This window comes from Squalius cephalus (assembly GCF_949319135.1).
Source record: "Squalius cephalus genome assembly, chromosome: 7".
NCBI classification, from domain to species: Eukaryota; Metazoa; Chordata; class Actinopteri; order Cypriniformes; family Leuciscidae; genus Squalius; species Squalius cephalus.
In genome coordinates this window covers 36,744,189-36,766,916 of record NC_137128.1, presented here as the reverse complement: position 1 = coordinate 36,766,916, position 22,728 = coordinate 36,744,189, and the positions used below count along the sequence as shown (strand labels likewise).

Here is a 22,728-nt window from a genome sequence, read left to right as displayed (position 1 = left end):
CCAGGATCAGTCCCGGAACGTGCCCTGTGTGAACAAAAGCCAGGACCAATGCCGTAAGTGGTGTGTCGTAGTGATGACACTGAAACTGAGGTAGTTCGCATGCAAAGCGCTAGTTTATGATCGAATCAGAAAAGTGCACGAGCGTGGTCACATTCTGACGTCACGTGTCTTTACGGGATTTTTACGGGATGTGTGTGAACCCACTCACATATTCCGGCAAATCACTGGCAGTGTGAATGAACCAAAATCAAACGATCCTGGGACAAACCCAGGGACACATTATCCGTGTGTTTTCCGCAATCTCTGTGTGAAAGGGGCTTATGTTACTGTTTTTCAGCAAAAGTGTTTATGAACTTATTGCTGTCTTGGAGATTCCTGTGTGATTATAAGATCTGTATTCACAACTACTATTGCACATTTTATTTTTATGAAAACTTTTAATTTTATGCAAGAAAAAAGACATGTATATGTGTGAAAAATGTATTATATGTATATTTTTTAACAATTTAAAAATAAATATTAAAGTATTAAATACATAATATTCAAAAAAAAAAAGTCAAATAAATTTTAAATGATACATTTAAAAATGTTACATTTACACATACATCTAAATTCATAAAATTTTATTTTGGTGTTTTGTGCCAACAAAAATGTTGACAGGGCAAGTTAAAATCTGAACTATTGGCCCATCCGGGCAAGCAGAAAAAAAATCTTTATCCTTGAACCCTGACCTGGTTAACCGACAAATGTGAAAGCTACAGTTAAACCGAAAATTTCCTCACTGTTAACTCAAAAGCAACCCCACCAAAGAGAGAAAGTATATCTATTACAAGAGCAACTTCAATATTGTTTGTATTCACTTTCTCTGTATTGATTTATACTAATCTAGGCTTAAGGTTGGCTGTGACACCCGCCGTCAAACTGTATGTTTAACCTGCTGCGGTTTGACCCATGGCAGTGGATGTATTATTGGGTCAGGCAGCCTTTATGGAGGGCACGTCTGCCCGGGTCTGGCTCTCCCACCCCGCTCCTTCAGACAAAAGGCCCAGATGGTGGGGCAAAGACGTGTCCCATCCCTCCTCTAAACCCCTTCCATCAACCTTTGTCTCTGCTGCTGTCCTTTGTTCCTGTTAAAGACCCCAAACACAGATTAACTCTTTGCATACCGTTCCCCTTTGTGGAGAAGTGTCTGAATCCCCCACTGGCCCAATTTGGATATATTCTCCTCCATTGGGGGTGGTCAGTGACAAACTGAGGGCCAGTGGGAGGCCAGGGGGTCAAAACAGCTCACCGGTCGGTAGTAGTCGTATAGAATAAAGGCAGATAAGTGCAGATTTGAGGAAGGAACTCGAGTTGTTAAACCTCACCTCCTGTGTGTTAGCGCATTGAAACTCTGTGTGACGGCTCACCGACTTCCCCATAATTGCATCTCTCATATTGCTCGTGTTCCGTTGCCGAGGATTTCCCATTTGCCATGATTCTGTTATTAAACGTAAGCCTTGCGGATGTTCCGGTACCTGAGGTCAGCGGCTGTCCGAGGGTCGGGATTATCTTGTTTCTCAAATGCAAATGACACACCACTGTACTCCTAGTCATACACATGCGAAAGAGCTCCTTACTGTAAAGTCTATATACGTATGGATGTGGTCGTATTACCCCAGCTTTTGTCTCGTACTGTCTTCACCATTAGGATTTGCTTAATTGCCCCCAGAGAAGAGCTTAGTGTTTAAGAGAATCTATTAACATGAGAATGTAGTTCCGTCCAATTAGCATCATAGGCACGCGTAAAGCCCGACTCATTGTAATTGCATTGTTTGGCTCGCAGGGAAGTGCCATGACGTCAGTCAGGCAAACCTGCTTGTGGGGTTAGACCATGTATACAAGTCAGCCATTAAACTTTACTACACAGGTTATTTGATTTTAAGGGCCTACCATTTTCCCAATAGAAAATTACAGTACCGTTCAAAAGTTTTGAGTCAGTGAGTTTGAAAAAAAAAAAGAAAAAAAGAAGAGGAAATTACTTTTATTCAGCCAAGATGCATTAAATTGATCAAATGTGACATTTATTTAGTTGTTTTCACAAAAAATATTAAGCTGCTCAACCATTTTCAACATTCAATAATGATTATAAATGTTTCTTGAGCACCAAATCATCATATTAGAATGATTTCTGAAGGATCATGTTACACTGAAGATTGGAGTTATGATGCTGAAAAAGCTTTGCCAAATGCATATCGTTTTATGTGGCCATTGCAGAAATAGAATGCTTCAGCTGTTTAAAATGGTGGAGAGAAGTTTTTCCTGATTGTTATAATTTCAGAGTCCAGTAAATGGTTAAATTTCACAGAACCATCTTTTTACAGCAAGCCAGTCACTTTAAATTTCAAATAAAGCTGACACATGAGTGTTTAATTATTCAGTTTTTTAAAAAATTATTTAAACCTTTTATATTTATAGCTTTAGCATAATGCATAGCATACATTAACCTTTATATTTGTTTGCATATCCCTCAGTTTGCATGTTGTTTTTGGAGAGAACATTGACATTTTTTTTGTAATTTAGAGATTTTGTATTATAATATATGTAAAAATAGGTTTGTTGAAATGTTATCCAGCCATTTATCTGGAACATGAGAGGTTTTCCCCCCACCTATTTCTCTCTCACTTCCTATCCGTCTCTCTTTCTCCCTCCATTTTTCCCCTCTCTCTTTCCATGTCTGTTTCTAGTTTCCTCTTCCCATTAATGTTCCCCACCCCCACATACAAAGGGTCCCTCATTTTTATCCTCTCTCTCTCTCTCTCTCTCTCTCTCTCTCTCTCTCTCTCTCTCTCTCTCTCTCTCTCTCTCTCTCTCTCTCTCTCTCTCTCTCTCTCTCTCTCTCTCTCTCTCTCTCTCCCCCTTTTCCTGTGTAACTCTTTCACTTGCTCTACAAGTGTTCAGGAATGTTCTTTATCCTGGTAAATATTTGCAGGAAAAAAGCATAGTTTTCTGCATCAGCACAAAGGCAATCATATCAACAGGTTTCCCAATTTAGGTAAAAAATAGTTTTGTCTATATGATATCCTAGATCTACTTGAGATACTATATACTTTATAAACTATGTTTATTTACTCTTTCTTGGTGAGAGCAACAGCAGGCGCGTGTGTGTCGTGTGGCAATGGTTAGCCTTAGTGCCGCTGGCCTTTTCTTTCAGGAGATTTTATAGGTTATCCATTAAATCGATATCTGAAGACCTGGAGTGATCTAATTTGGGCCAGTTAAACAGGTACTTAGTTTCAGTGCAGTAATTAAAACACCATTTGGACGCAAACCTTGTTCACCCTCCAAACAGCCCTGCAGGACCCAAAGGCTCTTAATTGAGGAAATCCCTGGCTTAATTGATTTGTTACCTGCTGTTTTTGCCAAGCGGGTGGGAGCGGTAAAAGAGTGTTCAAATCTCACGAATGCAGCTCAAGTTTGACTGGACTTTTTTTTGTTTTTGTTTTTTTAAACCATGCTGGCTTTCCTAATCATTAATAAAGCTCAAATGAAGTCAAAGAAATGTATTGGCTGCTTACAAGTTTTGTATGTGGTATGATGCTAATGTATTTCAACCGGTTTGACTTCATATATGTTGTATTTAACGGTCTCAATCTCTCCTGTTTCTTGTTGCAGTGTATTCTGGGATTTGTACTGTGCCGCTCCAGACCGCCGTGAGACCTGTGAGCACTCCAGCGAGGCCAAGGCCTTCCACGACTATGTGAGTGACAGACAAACTTGACAGTCTTTTAGTCTTCTAGGTGGCGTGGGCAGAGCCGAGCCTCAACCTCTCGTCCAATGGCAGTGTGCGTTGGGGTTGGGTCTTAGCCTCAATCTGTTGTTCATGTTTATTGATGTGATGGTGTTTAGTGAATGACACATGGCAGATTTGCTTACCAAAGCGTCACATGATGCAAGCGCTCCATAAGCACATAAAGGTTAAGTGAGCTGAATAGAGGGTTTTCGCGTGAATAAGTGTGTGTTAGATGCGTTATGTGTGTACATGAGTGTTTTGATCCAGATCATGTTTCTCCCTTATTGTCCTTTTTAAAAATGCTCACGTTATGTAATTGTGTTATAGGAAGACAAGTATGGGATGTTTATTTCCGTTTATTTTTCCGGCAATGGCCTTCATAAAGCAGCCGTACAGCATCCCTGGGAACACAGAATTGTGCGGCTTCTTTAATTTGCACAGACAGACATGTAATCTGATTAACATACTGAATGCTCTGCATTCACAGATGTAATATTTCAGTAACAGTGAAAGGCATAATGAAATGTCAGTTGTTGTTGCCGGGATGCCCGCGGGTGCGAATCAGAGCGAGAAAGATAGATGGACGGCTCAGAACAGGTTGACTGTAAATGTTTGGTTAATGCATATGTTTGTTAAAATTAAGGTCATATAAGGTTTGCTGAGTCTGTGTTGCAATGCAGTTATTGTCTTAGTCTTACAAAAAGAGTCTCAAACAAACAAAATTAAAGGAATTTATTGGGTTAAATGCAGCTTATGGCCTATATTAAATGGATAGTACATGAATACAGTTTAATGATCCAAACGAATATTTGTTACACAATGTTCTTTTTTTTAAAATTCACTGAATATATATTTTTTGAAATTGTATATTGTCCATTGAAAAAGCTGTCGGAGTTTTGAACTGTAATTTCTGTTAATCAGGTTGTTGGCTAAAGCTAATAGTCTAAAAATGGACAAATATTGGCTGATTCATAATCTTGTCACTAATATGATACAATTAGTTTTAAATATACCACAATTTCTAGTGTTGTTTTTGCTTAAAGAAGTCAGTTCTACAAGACCTATGTTCTAACATCTGGTGAAGTAGCTTCAGAAACATCATTTACATAAGCTAAGAGAGAACGAGAGAGATAATAAGGGAATGTGATTTAGTGGATAATGGTATCAGGGTTAGTTCAGAGAGTCTGACCTCTAGTCTATCTGCTGAACTTGACTGGTGGCGTTTATGGAGACGACAGCTCAGAAAGAGTCTGCACAGTGTCAAGAGTTCTGTCAACATCTGGAAGGAAACGGATCCAATTTCATTCCACCGACCAACATTGCACTGGCTTGTATAAAAATCCAAAGCAAATATTTGACTAAAATGTATCCGCCCTCTGGGATGTGATTTGCAGTATTTTACTAATAGCTAATCGCAAACGCCTCATGCATGTCATCGCTCATTGATCTTATATGTATTACTTGTTTAAATGACTTTGTTAAACATGATTAAATTTGCACATCCTTTTCATTAGTTGTGCAAATATTCCTTTTTTTCTGAACCGAAAGAATTTTTTCTGATTAGAACGTGGGGATTTTTTTCCATTCTGCATTGTCAAACATTCCCTTCATCTGCTTAAAGGAATAGTTCACCCAAAAAATATAATTTTATTCATTTTAACCCTGTATGCTGTTATGTATTCAGTGGAACAGTGTTATTTTAGTAGTATTTATACTTTTATAGTATTTCTATGGTATTTTTTTTGTTTAAATTTAAATTTTGGTTTTAGTATTTTGTTATGTGCTTTTGTAATTTTTATAAATTTAATATTTCTATTTTTAGTCATTTTAGTACTTCAGTTATTTCCCAAGGTAACATTTCTAATTTCTGTTTGTTTTTCCATCTAATATTTTTTACTTTTACTTCAGCTTTATTTCAATTAGTTAAAATGATTTTAATAGTTTTAGTGAACTGCCGTTTAGTTAATCTTTTTAATTTAACAAAAGTAACCATAAGCTGTCAAAACAAAACAAAATAATGGTAAATGGTAATTAAATGTGTGTGTGTGTGTGTGTGTGTGTGTGTGTGTGTGTGTGTATATATATATATATATATATATATATATATAATATATATATATATATATATAATATATATATATATATATATATATATATATATATATATATATATATATATATATATATATATATATATATATTAGTATAATATAGTAGTGCACAATATGCCAATTCTTCTAAAGTGATATAATAGCTTTATATGATCAACAGACCTGAATTTGTCATTATTCACAGAATCTTTATTTCTGCTGCAGCTCTGTAGCTAAAAATCATGACATCAAACCTATGCCATTGGCCCCATTTTTGATTTGAAAGCTTAAATTCCAGTGACTTTATCACAGTGATCATACGTCATATAGAAGTTATCATAACACTTGGAATATTGCTCACGAGTCATAAGGTCTATTTTATGGTGTTTACAATGCTTATTTGTCCTTTTGAAGCTTAAAGGGATACTCCACCTCTGGAAAGATGAATGTGTATTTAAATTGGGTCATTTATGTAGAAGAAATGTGAAATTATTTTTGAATTTGGAGCTTTCTAGACTGAGAAAAGCCAGAAAATGTATTTTTGGCTCATGTGGATGAAAGACAACAACTCCCAGAATGCACTTGCTTCGCTGCTCTACGAGGCCACTCCCAAGCCACGCCTACCGGTTAGAGAGCAGTTGTAAACAATAAAGCTAACTAGTCTCCGTGAGTCTGCCCGGGTTTTTGAGATCGCATCGCACAAAATGTCCGGGATTCGGCTTTTGCGTTCTACAGTCGCCATTCATTGTGTTTACTGTGGCGAGCAGGACGAGACTAGGGCCGCGGGAGAATGACGCGAGGCCGGTGGCGTGATTACTGTTGAGCGACACCTGTGAGACGCAGCGGTCTCGTATCTCTCACGGAGGAGCGGGTATTTTCTTAGCAATGGTAAAACGCACATCAACCGATCACTTGTTTAGCGTTCATGTAAACACTACATTCAGATTCACCAATCGGAATTAATTCAGTTAGATTGAAACAAAAGGTGTGCATGTAAACAATGAATGGCGACCGTAGAAAGCAAAGCCGAATCCCAGACATTTTGGACGATCTCGATGGCTGGACATGCAGGTTTCTGCCGGTGAAATCAAACGCACTGGCACTGATCTGTGATAGGTCTGTTAGCGCATTAGGTCCAACCCCCTATGGGCGGGTTTGAAAGGGTGGGAACTAGTGCTTGTAGTCTTAACAGAAATCCCCCCCCCCCCCTACACTTCCTCCGACAATGACGCAAAATGACGATTTTTGCGTCATTGTAGGAGGAAGTGTAAAAAGGTAAATACAGATTTCTCTCATCTCAGGAGAAAATGAGAAAATGTTGCACGACCATTCAATAGTATGACTGGGTTTCTAACATTGCAAAGCTTAATGCAAATGGGTGGAGTGTTCCTTTAAGGTCACTATAAACTGTTGTTCAGTGAGTTCAGTGATTTATCATGTTCTTATTCTGATCCCTTTGCTCCCTTGTTGGGTCACAACTCTGTATAGGCCTGTGGTGTGTGTGTGTGTGTGTGTGTGTGTACCTGTTTGGGTCTTCAGGTCTGCATTGCCCTCACCTTCCTGGCTGCTTCTGCTGCGCTAAAATCCAAACAGTCAGGAATCCTTTAGGTACAAGATAATGGAATATAACGGTCTAATCCTCTAATCCTGGGAATGGTTGAGGGCTAATCCAGGGATCTTGTGGGATTGGTGTCTTGGCAATGGGGATGGAATTTTGGGACGCAACACCTCTGAATGCCAGAGTCGTCTGTGTGCTCTTCACTTTCTGCCGGGCTTGAGTCGTAAAGCTTCATGAGCACTGATTAACGCATTCTAACTCAGAACATGCTTACACCTCATACCTGCATGACGATCCAAATACACCTTATGTTAGTCCTGCTTAAGATGTTTTTTTTTTATCAGAATCCACAATTTTTGAAAAGTTTTACAAGGAATAGAATAAAATAGTAAAAAAAATGTTTTCAATTTTTAATTTGCTTGAATAAAAAAAGATCATATAAAAAAATAAAATAAATAAAGAGAAAAAAAAAATGACTTTTGACAAATGTCTAAAATCATGTACACACATAAGATTAAAATAGATTTCAGTTAAATACTGTATTTTATAGAATTTTTCCATTCTACATAAAGTGGGTTGTCCTGAAATCACATGACTATCCGTGTCTTGAATTTCAGTTGTGTTAATTAACAGACTTCGGACAAATTTACCTCTGTTTTCCAGAGAAATAAGACTTGGTGAAAAAAGTTTCAAGTTCAAAGTCATTTTAAGGCTAAAATCTTTAAAAAATCTGTTTCTGCTTCATCTACAAAGTTTCTCTCTATATTTCTAAAACTGTACACATCTCTTTTCCATTTTATAATTCTTGGTTTACAACCTGTTGCCCATATTTTTCAGTTTCCCCTTAATATTTGCAGAAACATGGAATATTTATTCCTCAGGTTAACGCTTCTAGTTAACTGAGCTTGTGGACAACATCTGGAACCAGACATAAGGGCTTTTCACACTTTGCTTAACCATGGGTTATTGTCGTTCTTAACCCCGCTTTTAACCTTGGGTAATGGAACGTTTTACACTTGTAATTTAGAAGCAGGGTTAGCACTGTTTTTTTACCCAGGATTCTAAAACCCTGCTCCGGAGAAGGGTTAGCACCACTTTTGCAGGGTTAACCCCATGTTCTGGTGCCAAAATTGTGCAATGTTAGAATGTTACGGCTAGATGCTTATCAACAGACTGTCAATAACGTGACTCATATATACGAGTAGTTTCACTGTGTAATGGGGAAAAATGTCAAATTATGTTGGAAAACGCATCAATTGGAGTGAAGAAGAGACTGTTTCATTCTTACCTTTTATAGTCTGAAAAAGCCCTATTTAGTGCACTAGACATGTTGAGGTTCGAGTCCTGCCTGCAACATATCCAGAGAGCAATCACAGTCTTTCTCCTCGAGAGATTTTTCCAAGTATCCCCTGTGTCTGGAGTATTAGGTCTCCAATTAATCATTCTGATGGTTGCCGGCTGGTATGATATCATCAGGAAGATTAGTGTAGTAAAATATGGAAATTGCGTACTGTATATAGACGTTTTGTGCGTATATGCGTGTCTGCCTTTCTCTCCTTCCCATCCCCCTCATTCCCTCTCTCTCTCTCTGGGGAAGATTGATTGGGTAATCTTGCTGTTTCCCCCATGATGCTGTTCGCTAGCTGGCTTGGGGGAAGGAGAGGCAGTGCGGGCAGTATGACGACACACATGAATAATGATAACACGCACACACATGCACATATACACAGTGGGAAACAAAGGAGAAGTGAGACTATTTGTTAAGAGAATCCCTAGTTAAAGAAACTATATTGAGAAGTACACATATACATGTACTCTAAATTATTTTCTCTCACACACTCTCACTTGTCTTTTAATATTATAAGGATATTGCATTCAAAACAGCTTTCTTCATTATAGGAGAATTTTGTCCGCAAACATGAAAAGTTTCTTAACAACACAGGGTTTTTTATTGTTGGCTTGAACATGTTGGCGCTCTGCCGTGAGTTAAAACTAAAAGCCACTGGTTGTTTATGATTGCTATCCAGTGAGGCGCACGGGGCTGCACTGAGCATGCCCAGTTATAGTTAATATTTGATCCAGACTCACTGGAGGAGGACTAGAAAGGATCAAGGAAGGGTATTTGGAATGGTATGGGACAAAAAAGAAGGAATCCTTCCTTGTCCTAACTAGTCACAATTCAAAATGTCTTCAGCTCTTGCTTTTCTTGCCAACTTGCTAATTTCTGTTTAACATTTAAGGTTTAATTACAGTGCTATATGGAGCTGGATTTTGGACCAATCAGCGTTGACTGTGGGAGGAGCTATGTGGCTCACAAATGACCTTTTTTTTGCCACCGTTCCAGCAGGGATAAAACCTCTAATTAACATGGAAGAGATGATATCGCTTGACGCTTCAGGACGTGTCAGGAAACTCTGATTCTTTGTGCACATGGTCTACAGGCCAGTTCTGATTGGACGAGACAGACAGCACATATTTCTTCACCACGCACACTTACGACCGGTGCTGCATCGGCTTATTAATGCTGTGTGTGTCATGTCCAAACAATGCTGAGAATGACCCTCACACAGTTTACAAGTTCTGCCTCACTGTGTTGATCGCATTCTGATGGTTGAGACTTAAAGGTGAAGTGTCCTATTTTTTTTTTTGACATTGGAATCCTATCCCAGCTTGATATGCAGAGACAATTATCGGCTAAAAATGGCTGGATTCTGTTGCATAGAACTGATTAACTGAATAATATATTGATATTAATTATTATTAGATTTTCTGTCCAATTTTAGTGCGGTACTTTCAATAAAAGTGTGGTTATTTAATTTTATTGGCTTGTATTTTTTAAATTCAGTTTCATTAAAATGATTGAATTTTAACCAAAAAAGCTCATTTAAAATGAGACAAGGGCAGAATTTTATTTCGGTGCATCCCTACTTTTAAAAGTTGAACGAAGAATGTTTAAACAGATTTAGGTTTTTAAAGTACATGGGACCTAACTATAGGGCACAGTTGTCATCGCTGATGAGGGTTCAAACCTGCAACCTTTCGTTTACCAGCCCAGATCTGCCACACTACACTTCTCTTTCCCGTCTCCTTCTTCTACTCTTCCTTAGTCAGCCTGAAACCCATTGCTCTTCTACACTCTTCCCTGTTAGCCTCTCTCGTTCTTCACACAAATGTTCTCTCTCTTCGGTAGGGTTGGCAGGCAGTGCTGGCAGGGCACTCTTGGCACGGCGTGCGTCTGGTGCTGTTGTAGCGCGTTGGCTGGTAGCAGCTTGTGAGGGGTGGCGCAAGTACACCAGACTCAAGTACCAGCTGGGCATCCAAACCCATCCCTGAACCAAAAGAGGCTTCCTTGGATCGCTTTTTTTTCCTTTGTGTGTTTGTGTGGGTATGAGCGCCTTTACATGTACACACTCAGGCATGTTTGCATATGCCGTGTGTTTGTGTGTTTGGACACACGGCCTGTTTTTCTCCAGGGGTGCAAACGCTCTACATCTGTGAACAACGCACTCGATGCTTATTCAGACGGCACACGCATGTTTTACGTGCCCCCTTTTATCTGAGAACCACTGCACCGCCTCAGCTAATGGTAACAAACGGGAGTATCAACACAACAGATTACTCGCTTTCCAGTTACGCTGTTACATTATAGCTGTTGACACAAGTTGCGTTCGTTAGCGCTCAACGAGGCACTAATTAATGGGACACACGGTGAGAGGAAATGATAATGATTGAGAATGAGAAACTCAGCCGCTATGGCTGTTGTTTCTGTTGTTTTCTTGAATCCAGCCGCATGATTGCAATCAAAACACCAGGGTTCAGTTTAGTGGTCACCTGATATTTGTCAATTGCTGATGAAGTTATCAGAATGACCAATGACCAGTATAATGCTGTTATTTTAATCATTGAACTCCACAATGACAACAAAGATATTTTTAAAATTTCTAAATTATTACTATTAAATAATCTTCTTATGACTTAAAGGGGACATATCATGAAAATCTTACTTTTTCCGTTTATAAGTCCTATAATCGGGTCCCCAGTGCATCTACCAACCTAGAGAACATGAAAAGTGACAACCCAGTAACTTTGTTTTGGTAAGCCTCTCTCTGCAAGCATGTCAAAAAATAGGCCGATCAGATTTCAATCCCCTTCTGATGTAGGAAGGGGATCTTATTATAATATTACCGCCCCTTAATCTGCACGTTTCCACCCACGATGGCACCGCCATTTGGTTTTCGCAAGCGACAACAGTGTAACCAGTTCTAACACAATGGCAAAGTTCGAGCAAAGCATGCAAACTGTTCTGTCGTTGGCTGCACAGACAAGCACAGAACACAATTTGATCAAAAAAATGTCACAGCTGTCTTATAAAGACCTCAGCAAACTGTGTCAACTTGTGTAAAAGTTAAACACGACGGTACATGCAAGTCGATGAGATGAATCAATGTAACTCCACAACAACTACATAAATGTATCCACTAACCATTCAGAAGCGTCCAGGTGCGTCTAAAAGTTGCATCCTCTTCCTGAGTCTCTCTGTAAGGCTGATTTTGGATGAGTGACATTATTCGTGTGTTTTGTTATTGTATCTTAAAGTCCCCGTGAACCGGAAGTTGCAAACGACTTTTCTCCAGTGTTATGACGTATGTCCAAGTGAAATGGAATATTGAACAGAGGGCAGGGTTTTACTTAGCGCTCCTCCTCTCAATCTCTCGCTCATAGCAGACTAAGGGTTTGAGGGGAGTGGTTAAGCGTTTTCAAACCGAGCCGTCAAACCTACGTCATCAGAAAAAGACGCCATTCCAGACCGGAAGAAACTTTTCAGATTTTGATTAAAGACAATTTTTTTTTATATTTACTTGCACGGATTAATTGTTCACCACAAGACTAGTAATATGCGCTAACAAAGTAAATAGGGTCAATTTTGATTTCATGGGGACTTTAAGCTCTTGTAAAGGATCGACCGTCTTCTGAACGGAGGTGGGGAGCAGCAGCTCATTTGCATTTAAAGGGACACACACAAAAACGGCGCGTATTTGCTCACACCCAAAAGGGGGCAAATTTGACTAGCTATAATATGTTTGGGGGGTATTTTGAGCTGAAATTTCACAGACACATTCTGGGGACACCAAAGATTTATATTACATCTTGTGAAAAGGGGCATATGTCACCTTTAAGTGCGAATCGAGTCCAAATGTCTTGATTTTCCGTCTTCGCAGTGAGGATGCTGAAATCTTGCACATGGTGTGAGGTGGCAGTTTTGCTGCAAAATGATGATAATGATTCTGAGACATCTGCTGTAGAGGGTGGATTTTTTTTGTATCTGCAGTTGTGTAGGGTATATCATATATAGGGTCTTGCATATATTTGCAGCCGGTGACGGTAATGCGCTCCGATTACCATTGTCATTCCAGCAGCATCTCATGGCTCCCTGATGAATACTCTTGCACCTTTACCTGTGTGTGTGAAAAAGAGCAAAAGCATGCAGTCCCTCTGGTCAAAGCCTTCAGTCTCGCTCTGAACCAACATTTGAACTTTGCAGTGTTGATTTTTGTGTAAAGAGTACCGCAGAAGAAAAAGAGCTTTATCAGTACCTACCCAGACCAATTTAGCAGGCAGACAATGATTTAATGTTTTTAATAAGCCTGTGGAGCTGCCTCCCCTCTTCGTGACTTAAATTTCTCATTTATCAATCAAAAATGTAGACGCTAAAAGGGCCATTACATTCGAAATATTTCAAAACACACTAGGCTTAATTTAGAATAATACTCCTGCAGCATTCGTCGATACTGGGTTGAAATAGGCCTGAAACATGGCGCTGGTTTGTCACAGCTGTGGTACGGTTAGACCTCAGGCGGAGGCCCCGCAGTAAGTCTCACTACACACCTCATTTACATTCTATACCACACTGAAACCCCAGCACATCGCTCGCTCTTTCCTTGACCTACTGTCCTTTTTGCAGCATGTGAAAAGTGAAGAGAGTGTGAAACAGAAAAAAAAGAAATAAAGGAGAACCGAGAAAGCGAAGGAAAGGATGAAGGAAAAGCACAGATTTCAAATCATTTTTTCATTTCTTTTTTCTGGGGTTTCTTGCCGTAAGAACACCACGGCCTGCATTGTGAAACAAGGCACAACGCGATAAAAATCTCTTTTGAGGTAATATCCTAACCAGAGCCACAATAAGCAACTGGACATTTTTGCCAATCGCTTGGTTTCTATCTTTGTGGTATTGCACTGGGTAGCCCCACCCCCTGCGCAATCTGATTGGTCCAAAATCCCACCCCACATAACAGTATAGATAGACCATCTTTCAAAAAAGAGTTTTTGAAAAAAGTCTTGTGCTCAACAATGTTGCTAAAATACAGTAAAACAGTAATATTGTGTAATATTATTACATTTTACAATAACTGTAACTTTTATTCTATTTTAAAATGTAATTTATTCCTGTGACGGCAAAGCTGTCCAGTGTTCAGTCACACGATCATTCTAATATGATGATTTGCTGCTCAAGAAACATTTCTTGTTGTCAATATTGAAAACAGTTTAGCTGTTTAATATTTTTGTGGAAACTGTAATACATTTTTCCTTCAGTATTCTTTGATGATTAGAGAGTTCAAAAGAGCAGCATTTATTTGAAATGGAAATCATTTGTAACATTGTAAATGTCACTTTTGATCAATCGTTGCTGTATAAAGGTATGAATTTATTTTAAAAAACAGTACTGACTCTAAACTTTTAAACTACCGGTATATAGTACTAAACATCAATTATGTCCTAAATGACTGTGTGACTGACATGCAGTGATTTTAGGTTTGGTGTTTTTTTGTTTTGTATTAGAATTTTAATTTTAAAATATTTACTTATGTTAATTTACAAAATCTATTATTATAAATATTTACTTAACAGCTTGGTTTATCACAGCCAATCAGCTCCCACTTTTATGTTGATTGCGATTGAGTCTTCTACACTGGAGCTCTCTGCCAATTTTAAATCGATAAAATGAATCCTCTGTAATGTAGAACAGTACGCCGTGGACAATTAGATGCATGTGATGCTCCGAGCAGCTCTGCTTCCACACGTTCCAGGAAGCTTAGTTGTGTGACTGTTGCACATATTCATGGTGTTGACCCACTAATTAGTTAAAGCACATGTCTAAATTCTTATGGATTTTGCATTAGCACAAATGAAGTGTTTGGTTGTAATTTCAGCTCGAGTCGAGTCTGTTAATAAAGGTCGTAGAAAGTTACAGTAATCAGATCAGTGGCCCGACACACACTCTCTGACTGGATGTGTCACAAATCTATCACTTCTGTATGAAACAACCAGTAAGGGCACATGTCACTGCCTGTTTATGCACGCTTATTATTTTGGAGATGATCAGTAGTGCGTTAATGGCTTTGAGCTTTTCAGAGTTTAGTAGAACCAGCTTTTCTTTTTTTTTTCTTTTTTTCCCCCTCCATTTTTATTCTTCCCTTGTTTCTTTTTCTTTTCTTGTTTTCTTTTTCACCCATTTTCCTGTCTTTTCTTTATCCTTTATTTCTTTTTCTTTCCTTTTCTTTTTTCTTCCTTTTCTTTTTTTTGGTTTCCTTACATTTTCATATTCTTTTACAAAAAGAGCCTTTGAAGGGACATGACATGGATTTTTTTGTAATTATTTTAAGATGTCCCTTGAGGTTCACTTATAATGTTAATAAAAAAAATTCACAAAAAACAAATATTTATGCAGAAATATGTCTGAAATGACCCGTTTTTAAGGCTTGTCAGTGAACAGCCACCGTTATGATTGGTTAACGTCATTGCGCAGGAAACAGTATCAATGCCACTCGCTATTGCACATGAATAAGTGTTATGAAAACACCATTAAAACAGTCATTTAAAGACAAAGCATTATGAATTAACTTATGTTTTGTGATGCAGCTGCTGTCAAATCCAGTACAATTGGCTGCTTCATCTTTCAACAAAAGATTTTTTGTGAACTCTCCATTGTGTCTCGTTAAAACAAATTGATCCAAACAAACATATAATCCTTCAATGCGATCCAGGATGCCATTAAAAAAAAAAAAAACATCCACTTGTTCCTGATGCTGGGATCCTTCTGAAGTCTGTACAGAGACGCAAATGAGCTGTTTAAACTGGACGCGTCAAAGCAAACGTTCTTCACACTTCTAATTGTCCTGTTGACGACAGACTCAACCTGAAGTGTAGATAACAGTGATTATAATGGGCTCTATTTGCTTTTGACGCGATGCTTGGATCCAGTGTAGGCATATGTCAGCCGTTAAGCGACAGAGTGCCAGTGGGTGGGGCCTATGATGCGACGATGTATAACGATTCATTGATGTCTTGCTCTGGACGAAGTCATATACAAATGCATGTGACCAGTCACAAATCCCACAATATCCAAATGAGCTGTTTTTGGAGCTTGTTTAAATGCTTTGTTTATAATGAGGAGGATATTTTAATGACACAAAGACCTCTTATATGTCAAAAGATCAAGGCAAATTTGATTTCTCATATCCATGACCCCTTTAAATCGGTCCAGGATATTTAAGACAGTTGGTCTAGTTCCTCATGACTTCATCAGCATTGAGACTTGGCTGAGAATAATGCAGTAATGACTAGACCAAGGATTTTCTTTTGTAAAAGCTGCAAGATTAACATTTTATTCAGAAAATAGATTTATTTCAATTTTTTTTTTTTTTTGAAGTCATTACATTTATGGAGGAATGCGTTTCTGTTCTGCTCACTGATATCTGTGAGCTTCACCTCCCTAAATTAATGAGGGTGGTCTTCGCTGTGAAGACGGAGAGGAAGGAATCTGCTTTTTTAGATGTGTTCTTAGTCATTGTGCGACCTCTGGAGTTGTTTTTAATGTGGCCTTTTCTTGTGTTGGTATAAACAGATCTAGCACATCAAGACAGGCTCAAACTAACCATGTCCGCACGTACAGCATGCACACGTTTGACATGGTGTCCATGGCAACATTAATGTGAAAAATACTGCTGTTTTTAGTGCTCTACACCGTCCTCGGCTCTTAGCTGTCCTCTGTCATCCGAGGGCATTGTTGTCTGGAATTCTTTTCCTCGCACACACAGGTCACATCATGACATGGTTACAGTGGTAACAGTATTATTACATTTTCTATGCTTGTTAGCATAGTGACACAAGAGATGGGTCATGTTGGTCAACTAACTTACTAATAAAAAAAAAAAAACACCTGTCCAGTTCAGCATCTGTTTTACTATTATAATAATCTCTGCCTTGCATGACTACTGTGGTTGTAACCCTGATCAGTGGAGTTGAATAGTCACTTAAAGAAGACCAGTAAAACCATTTTTCGTCTTCGTATCGTTAATTACTCAAGGCTTCAGGTGAGTGTCAGAGAGGTCACAGGAACACCACAGTGTCACCTCTAACATGATGAACAGGCACTTAACCTGACACAAACACGCTTGCACTGTGCTCTCAGTTAGTTTCATTCATAAAAAATGTAAACCGTTTCTTCAGTTTTAAGTTCAGGAGGCCAATTTCTTATTGAAATATTTTGAGGTCTCAGTTTCTGTATGTTTTGCTATGTAGGGCTGCCCTCGACTAAAGATTTTTCTAGTCGACTAATAGTTGTTTATTTAAGCGATTAGCCGACTAATCGCGCGTTATATTAATAAGCCATAAATCATAATAACAAGCATTTAGTTGCCTATATATTACATAGCCTAATCAGCGCTCAAACGCACGCATAAAGTTTGCCACAGCACACCGGCAAATGTAATGATTATGAGTGTGTCATGAAAAAACATAAGAAGATTGTCTAAACATTTTATTAGTTTATTGATAATGTTTTCTGTTTTTGGCTGCAGAGATTAAGTCATGATACTTACTCGTCCTCTCCGCAGTAGCTACTGGACCCGCCTAGCTACCTATATGCCTGATTATAGATTTGAATCTATAATCTATACATTTGAATTTATTTAAAAGTAGACATTTCAAGCTTTCTATAGATCTATTTCTCATGTCTGCGAGGCTTTGTGACGTGACTAAGACCAAGACGGCAGAAAGCGCATCCTGATTGTTTTCATTATTTTACAAAGCACAACGTTTTGTTGTTATTGTGAGTTTACAGAAATAAAAGTCGACACTTTACAGTTTGCATTACTCTTATCTGTATGACCAAAAATTATGGAGTATTTTAAATTAAATGCAAGTAATGGCGCCGGCGCCAGTATGTCATGCAGTAAGCGTGCTCTCCACACAAACACTTATACGTCTAATAATGGCGAACATTTATCTAGGGGAATATTAGAGCGAGCGGACTTGTTTCAAGTGATTAGCCATATTTGAGGTCGATGAATGATAGGCGAATGTTTGGATTTCCTGCCGTTAACGATCTGTCCATCACAGACTGCGTGATTTCGCAACTTCCTGTGGAGTTTTTTTTTTTTCTGCGACTAACAGACCAATAAAATGTTGGTCGACCAAACCTCTTCAAGTCAACTAACGTTTAGTTAGTTATGTGTCAGACGTTGTAAACAGCGATACCATTGCGCAGCATTTACTACAGTAAAGTTGACTGAGTGGGTCTCTGAGCTGGTGTGAGTGAGTGGAGGCGGGGCTAATTAGCATATTCAGGGTTTCCGCATATAATAAATGAAGCAAGGGTGGATTGCATTCAGGCTATTTCAGGCATGAAGATTTTTTTTCCACAGGATTTTATTTTTTTTAAATATGTAATTTTGGTGATCAAAGATGAGTTTTATGGGGACTTCAACAAACTATAACTAACACTAATTGTTGACTGAAAAGAGACCCACATGAAGCACAGATGTACTGGAGATAGTATCTGATTATTTTATGCTTAATTCATGTCTTCTCCAAAGCAGCGATGCAGTAACGAAGAGCAAATAAAAAAAATCCATCGTTGGCCAGTTGTGACATACGTCGCTTTCATACGTTTGCATGTTTGGTCTTCCCCACCAGCGAGTGTGGGCTGATCGTATACACACACGCATACTTCCACCCACTAGCTGTGTGATGTGACGTGTTCTTCTCTCTTTATCTGGCAGCAGTGTGAAGCAGTCACCTCCTGGCATCTTTCGTTCAGTCCTGCTGTCATCAACACCATCAGACTGACAGAAAGAGAGTGTGTGCAAACAGCGTTATCCCGCCTCGTTCCTGTTACGATAGGAGCCCACACACTCACACTATTTTTTTCCCAATGCTTCCCGTGCTCCCTATCCCAACCTCCCCCCCCCCCCACACGATCTCTCTAGCCTCCTTTTTTATCTTTTTCCTCATTTATATTTATGTTGGAGTGTCTGGAACACGTGCGGTTTGTTTATAACGGAAATCTCACTCCCCCTCTCCCACTTCGACTTATGCAGTATTTTTTTTCCCTATCTTTTCCGCGCGCGCACACACGGATCTGAGGACGAGGGGGTGAAAACCAAGCGGATTACAAAGCCAGTTTAATCTGGCTAAGGCACAGAGGGAATTTTCTCTCCCTTTTGCTGTCCCCCCTTCTCTCTCTCTCTCCCTTCCCTCTCTCTCTCTCTCTCTCTCTCTCTCTCTCTCTCTCTCTCTCTCTCTCTCTCTCTCTCTCTCTCTCTCTCTCTCTCTCTCTCTCTCTCTCTCTCCCTCTCCCTCTCCCTCTCTCTCTCCCTCTCCCTCTCCCTCTCCCTCTCCCTCCCGCTCTCCCTCTTTCTCCTCTGATGGTGACAGAGAAGGTGACTGAGGAGCAGTGGCTCTGATTGGTTAAATTACGGAACAGATGAGCTGGCCATACACAGGCAAAAGGCATTCGTTATCTCGCACAAGACCTCCCAGCCCCTGCATTATCAGCCATTAATGCGCTCACTTCATATTCACACTGGATTTATTGCTTCAGACTTGCGAAAGGCAAATGGAGTGACTTCGCAGAGCTGCTTCACCTCAGCACTGAACACCTGAGGGGCGCAAATGACTGTTTGAGGTATCACAGTTTATGTAATGGAAGTCTAAATGATAGTCTGGAGTCAGCGGACAAAGACATCTGTTATTTTACCTCAGGCCAGACCGCCTCCTCCTCCTCCTCCTCCTCTGTTCTCATTCCGTGTGTTTCAGAGTTTAAAGTGACATCTCTCATGTCATGTTATGACATATCGCCCCCTTAAGCCAGAGCAGGAAACCCCCTTTTGTTCTTGCGACTGACTTCTGTTAGCTACTGGAAACAGACGCGTTAAACTTCTGGAGCAAGTTTACAGGCATAATGGGAGTGCAAGCCAATTAAACAGTGCCATTTGACAGCATGACAGCATTTGATATGTGATCTGGCTGGATTGGAGAACCGATGATACTTTTACGATGACACTCTTCCTTCACTAACATGTTTTGCTGTCTCATTTCTCATCCGTCATCCATAGCAAAGTAGGATTTTATCACTAATGGTTGACGCTAATTGACCAGCCGATTTACTAAATTGCTATGCTTGTCTCTTGTATCACTCTACAGTCTTTTTATTCTTAGACAATAAAAGCTCAATATTAATATTTAATGTCCTTTTATTTATTTATTTATTTGATAAGTAGGTGTGATATAAGCAGGATAATGTTCAGTCAGTAGATCATTATCTGAAAATAAACCCTGTAAGGGTGATAATGATCATCCTACTGAGGTTTTTTTTTTTTTTTTTTGTGATAATTGTCAGCGTTATCATTGCATTATCACAAATTGATCACAAACTTATTTTATTTACACACACAAACACTATTAGCGTTATAATTGCATTAACACAATTTGATCACAAACTTATTTTATTCACACTTAATTGGCCAAGCGGACACTGGTTTCAGACAAAGTCTATAAGCTCAAATTAGCCAAATATCGGCCATACCAAAATAGTTTTCTCTGTTGCACTGTTTCTTCTTTCCCTCTCACTCACACTCTTTCTATTTTTCTCACTCTTTTATCCTTCTATTTCCCCCCTCTGCCTTCTTGATCTGGGATGCCTGGGGGACGGAGAGCAGACAGGACCCGTCTCCATGGCAACAGCTTCTGCAAGCTGCTGACACCCATCCCCTCTTGGCAAAGGGGGGGGGGGGGGGGGTGTTCAAAAGGGGGGAGGGAGAAACCATAGAGGGAGTACGAGAGGGAAGGGTTGAAGCAAGCAACACTATTCCTTCTCTTGGGACTCGGCGGCCTGTGCGTTCACTCACAGAATTAGCATAGAGGAGGAAGGGGGAGGGAGAGCTTGGAATTTTCTTAGGTGTGTGTGTGTGTGTGTGTGTGTGTGTGTGAGAGAGCTCGTTTTAGGGGGTACGACTCTCCCCAGGGTCTTAAAGTCTCTGGTTCTAGGTCAGTCTGTTGCCTGGAGGTTTGCACTGTCATTGTTCGTATTATATTGTGTTTTATTATTTTTAAGTCTCCACAACGCTTTGAAAAATATCCCATGTAACCATTGTTTCTGCCAAATGTATTTGTTACTATTTTGACTTAAATTTGGGAGAGATAGATTATTAATCAGTTATTTTTATAATATAATGTATTATAATATAATAAAAAATAATACTGTTTAAAAGTCTCCTGTGCTTACCAAGGATGCATTTATTTAATCAAAAATATATTATTACAATTTAAACATGATCCTTCAGCAATTATTTGTAAACAGTGCTGATTTTTGTGGGTAATATGTCTGAACATGTAACATAACATAACAACATATAACATAATATAAAAACATAACATCTATTTTTTTATTATATTAACACTTCTACTTTTGGGGTCTGTTTTGATGTTGTTGTTGTTGTTGTTGTTGTTGTTGTTGTTGTTGTTGTTGTTGTTGTTATTATTATTATTATTATTATGTAAAATATTCATAATGTGCATATATGTCAAAAGTATACAACAATTAATAATAATTTCTGATGAGATCACTTATATAACCGTTAAGAAACAATTTTGGCCAATCTCAATTAGTCGGCACTGAAATTTAAAAACAACTAACAGAATATCAAAATCAACAAAATAATCCTAAAGATCTCATACAAATTTATTATGATTTTACAGGTGAAAAAAACTGTAACAGTGGTGTTGTAGCAGTAATTAAATGAATAAATTTAGAAAGGCAAAGTTCCCCGGTATACTTCGAGGCTACTGGTTTTCCACGATGATTCTCAAGAACATGCCTTTATAATGCCATTTAGATGTTTCACAAAATGGGAAATGTTTTTTGTATGTTGTGTTGTAAATATGCTGTTAAAATGATTTGTAGCTTTGGGCATCTAGCAATCATACTCTCTAACAGCAGTATGTCAGCGTAGACATGATTACAAATGACATGGAAGTTCTTTTAAACATTCACCATGTGTGCATGCATGAGCTTTTCCAAATCAGATCCAGAAGTTGGATGGAAAAGGAGCATTGATGGGAGGGGAGGGGTTAAACATCTGAAGGAAAACAAAGATCACTCTAAATGTATAGTTAATGCCTAACACACCCTACAACACACACACTTTTGCCTCTCGTTGCGTAACGCTGTCTCGCACGCACCAACACAACGGAGGAGAGTGAGCGAGCAAGCGAGCGAGGGATGAAATTCCATGACATTGAGGGAGTGATAAAGCTGTATGTGCTGTGGTGTTTGGCATGGCCTGCAGGGATATTTTGAGGTGTGTTGTTATTTATTCATGGAGATGCTGGTGCAGGTTGCCCCAATGACATGCAAGTGCCTGTTCGCAGTCTGCCAGCTGCCGAGAGGAAGCCCTGACAACTTTATTCGACTCCACGCTCTTTATCTGCAGTATCTGATCAGGGCCAAAGAAGATTTAAATGCCAGGCGGTTGTTCTTAAAGTATTAGTGCTAGAATTTTGTTGAAGAAATGATGGGATTGCACACCCAAAAATGAAGACTGGACATCATTTACTCACCCTCATATTGTTCCAAACATGTATGGCATTTTTTCTTCTGTGAAACATAATATATAAATTGTCTATACAGTGAAAATCAATGGGGTCAAAAACAACTGTATGAACAAATAATAACAATAAAAAAAGACATTTCAAAATATATTCTTTTGGGTTCCACAGAAGAAATCCATATAGGTTTGAAAGACATGGGGATGAGTAAATGATGACAGAACTTGTTGGATGAACTTATAATTAATTATTTATTTAGCAACGTAATTGGATTATGTCAAGTAATTTATTTACACATAAACCATACAACATGAAATTAAAATCTCAAATAAGGCAGGGAAGTGTATTTGCTGCACAGAGCGCCCCCTGTTGCTATTAGCACTGTATTACACGCAGGCAGTTTCATAGACCACCAGAATGAT

General features: G+C 38.9%; 1 protein-coding gene across 3 annotated transcripts in view; it reads left to right on the top strand.

The window, feature by feature from the left end:
* Positions 1-22,728, top strand: part of LOC307160991 (single-stranded DNA-binding protein 2) — a 66,765-nt gene that overhangs the window by 17,718 nt on the left and 26,319 nt on the right. For all 3 annotated transcript variants that reach the window (XM_079875409.1, XM_079875410.1, XM_079875408.1), the window contains exon 4: positions 3,655-3,739. In XM_079875409.1, the coding sequence (XP_079731535.1) occupies positions 3,655-3,739 (85 nt within the window). The remainder of the gene's footprint in view (positions 1-3,654; positions 3,740-22,728) is intronic.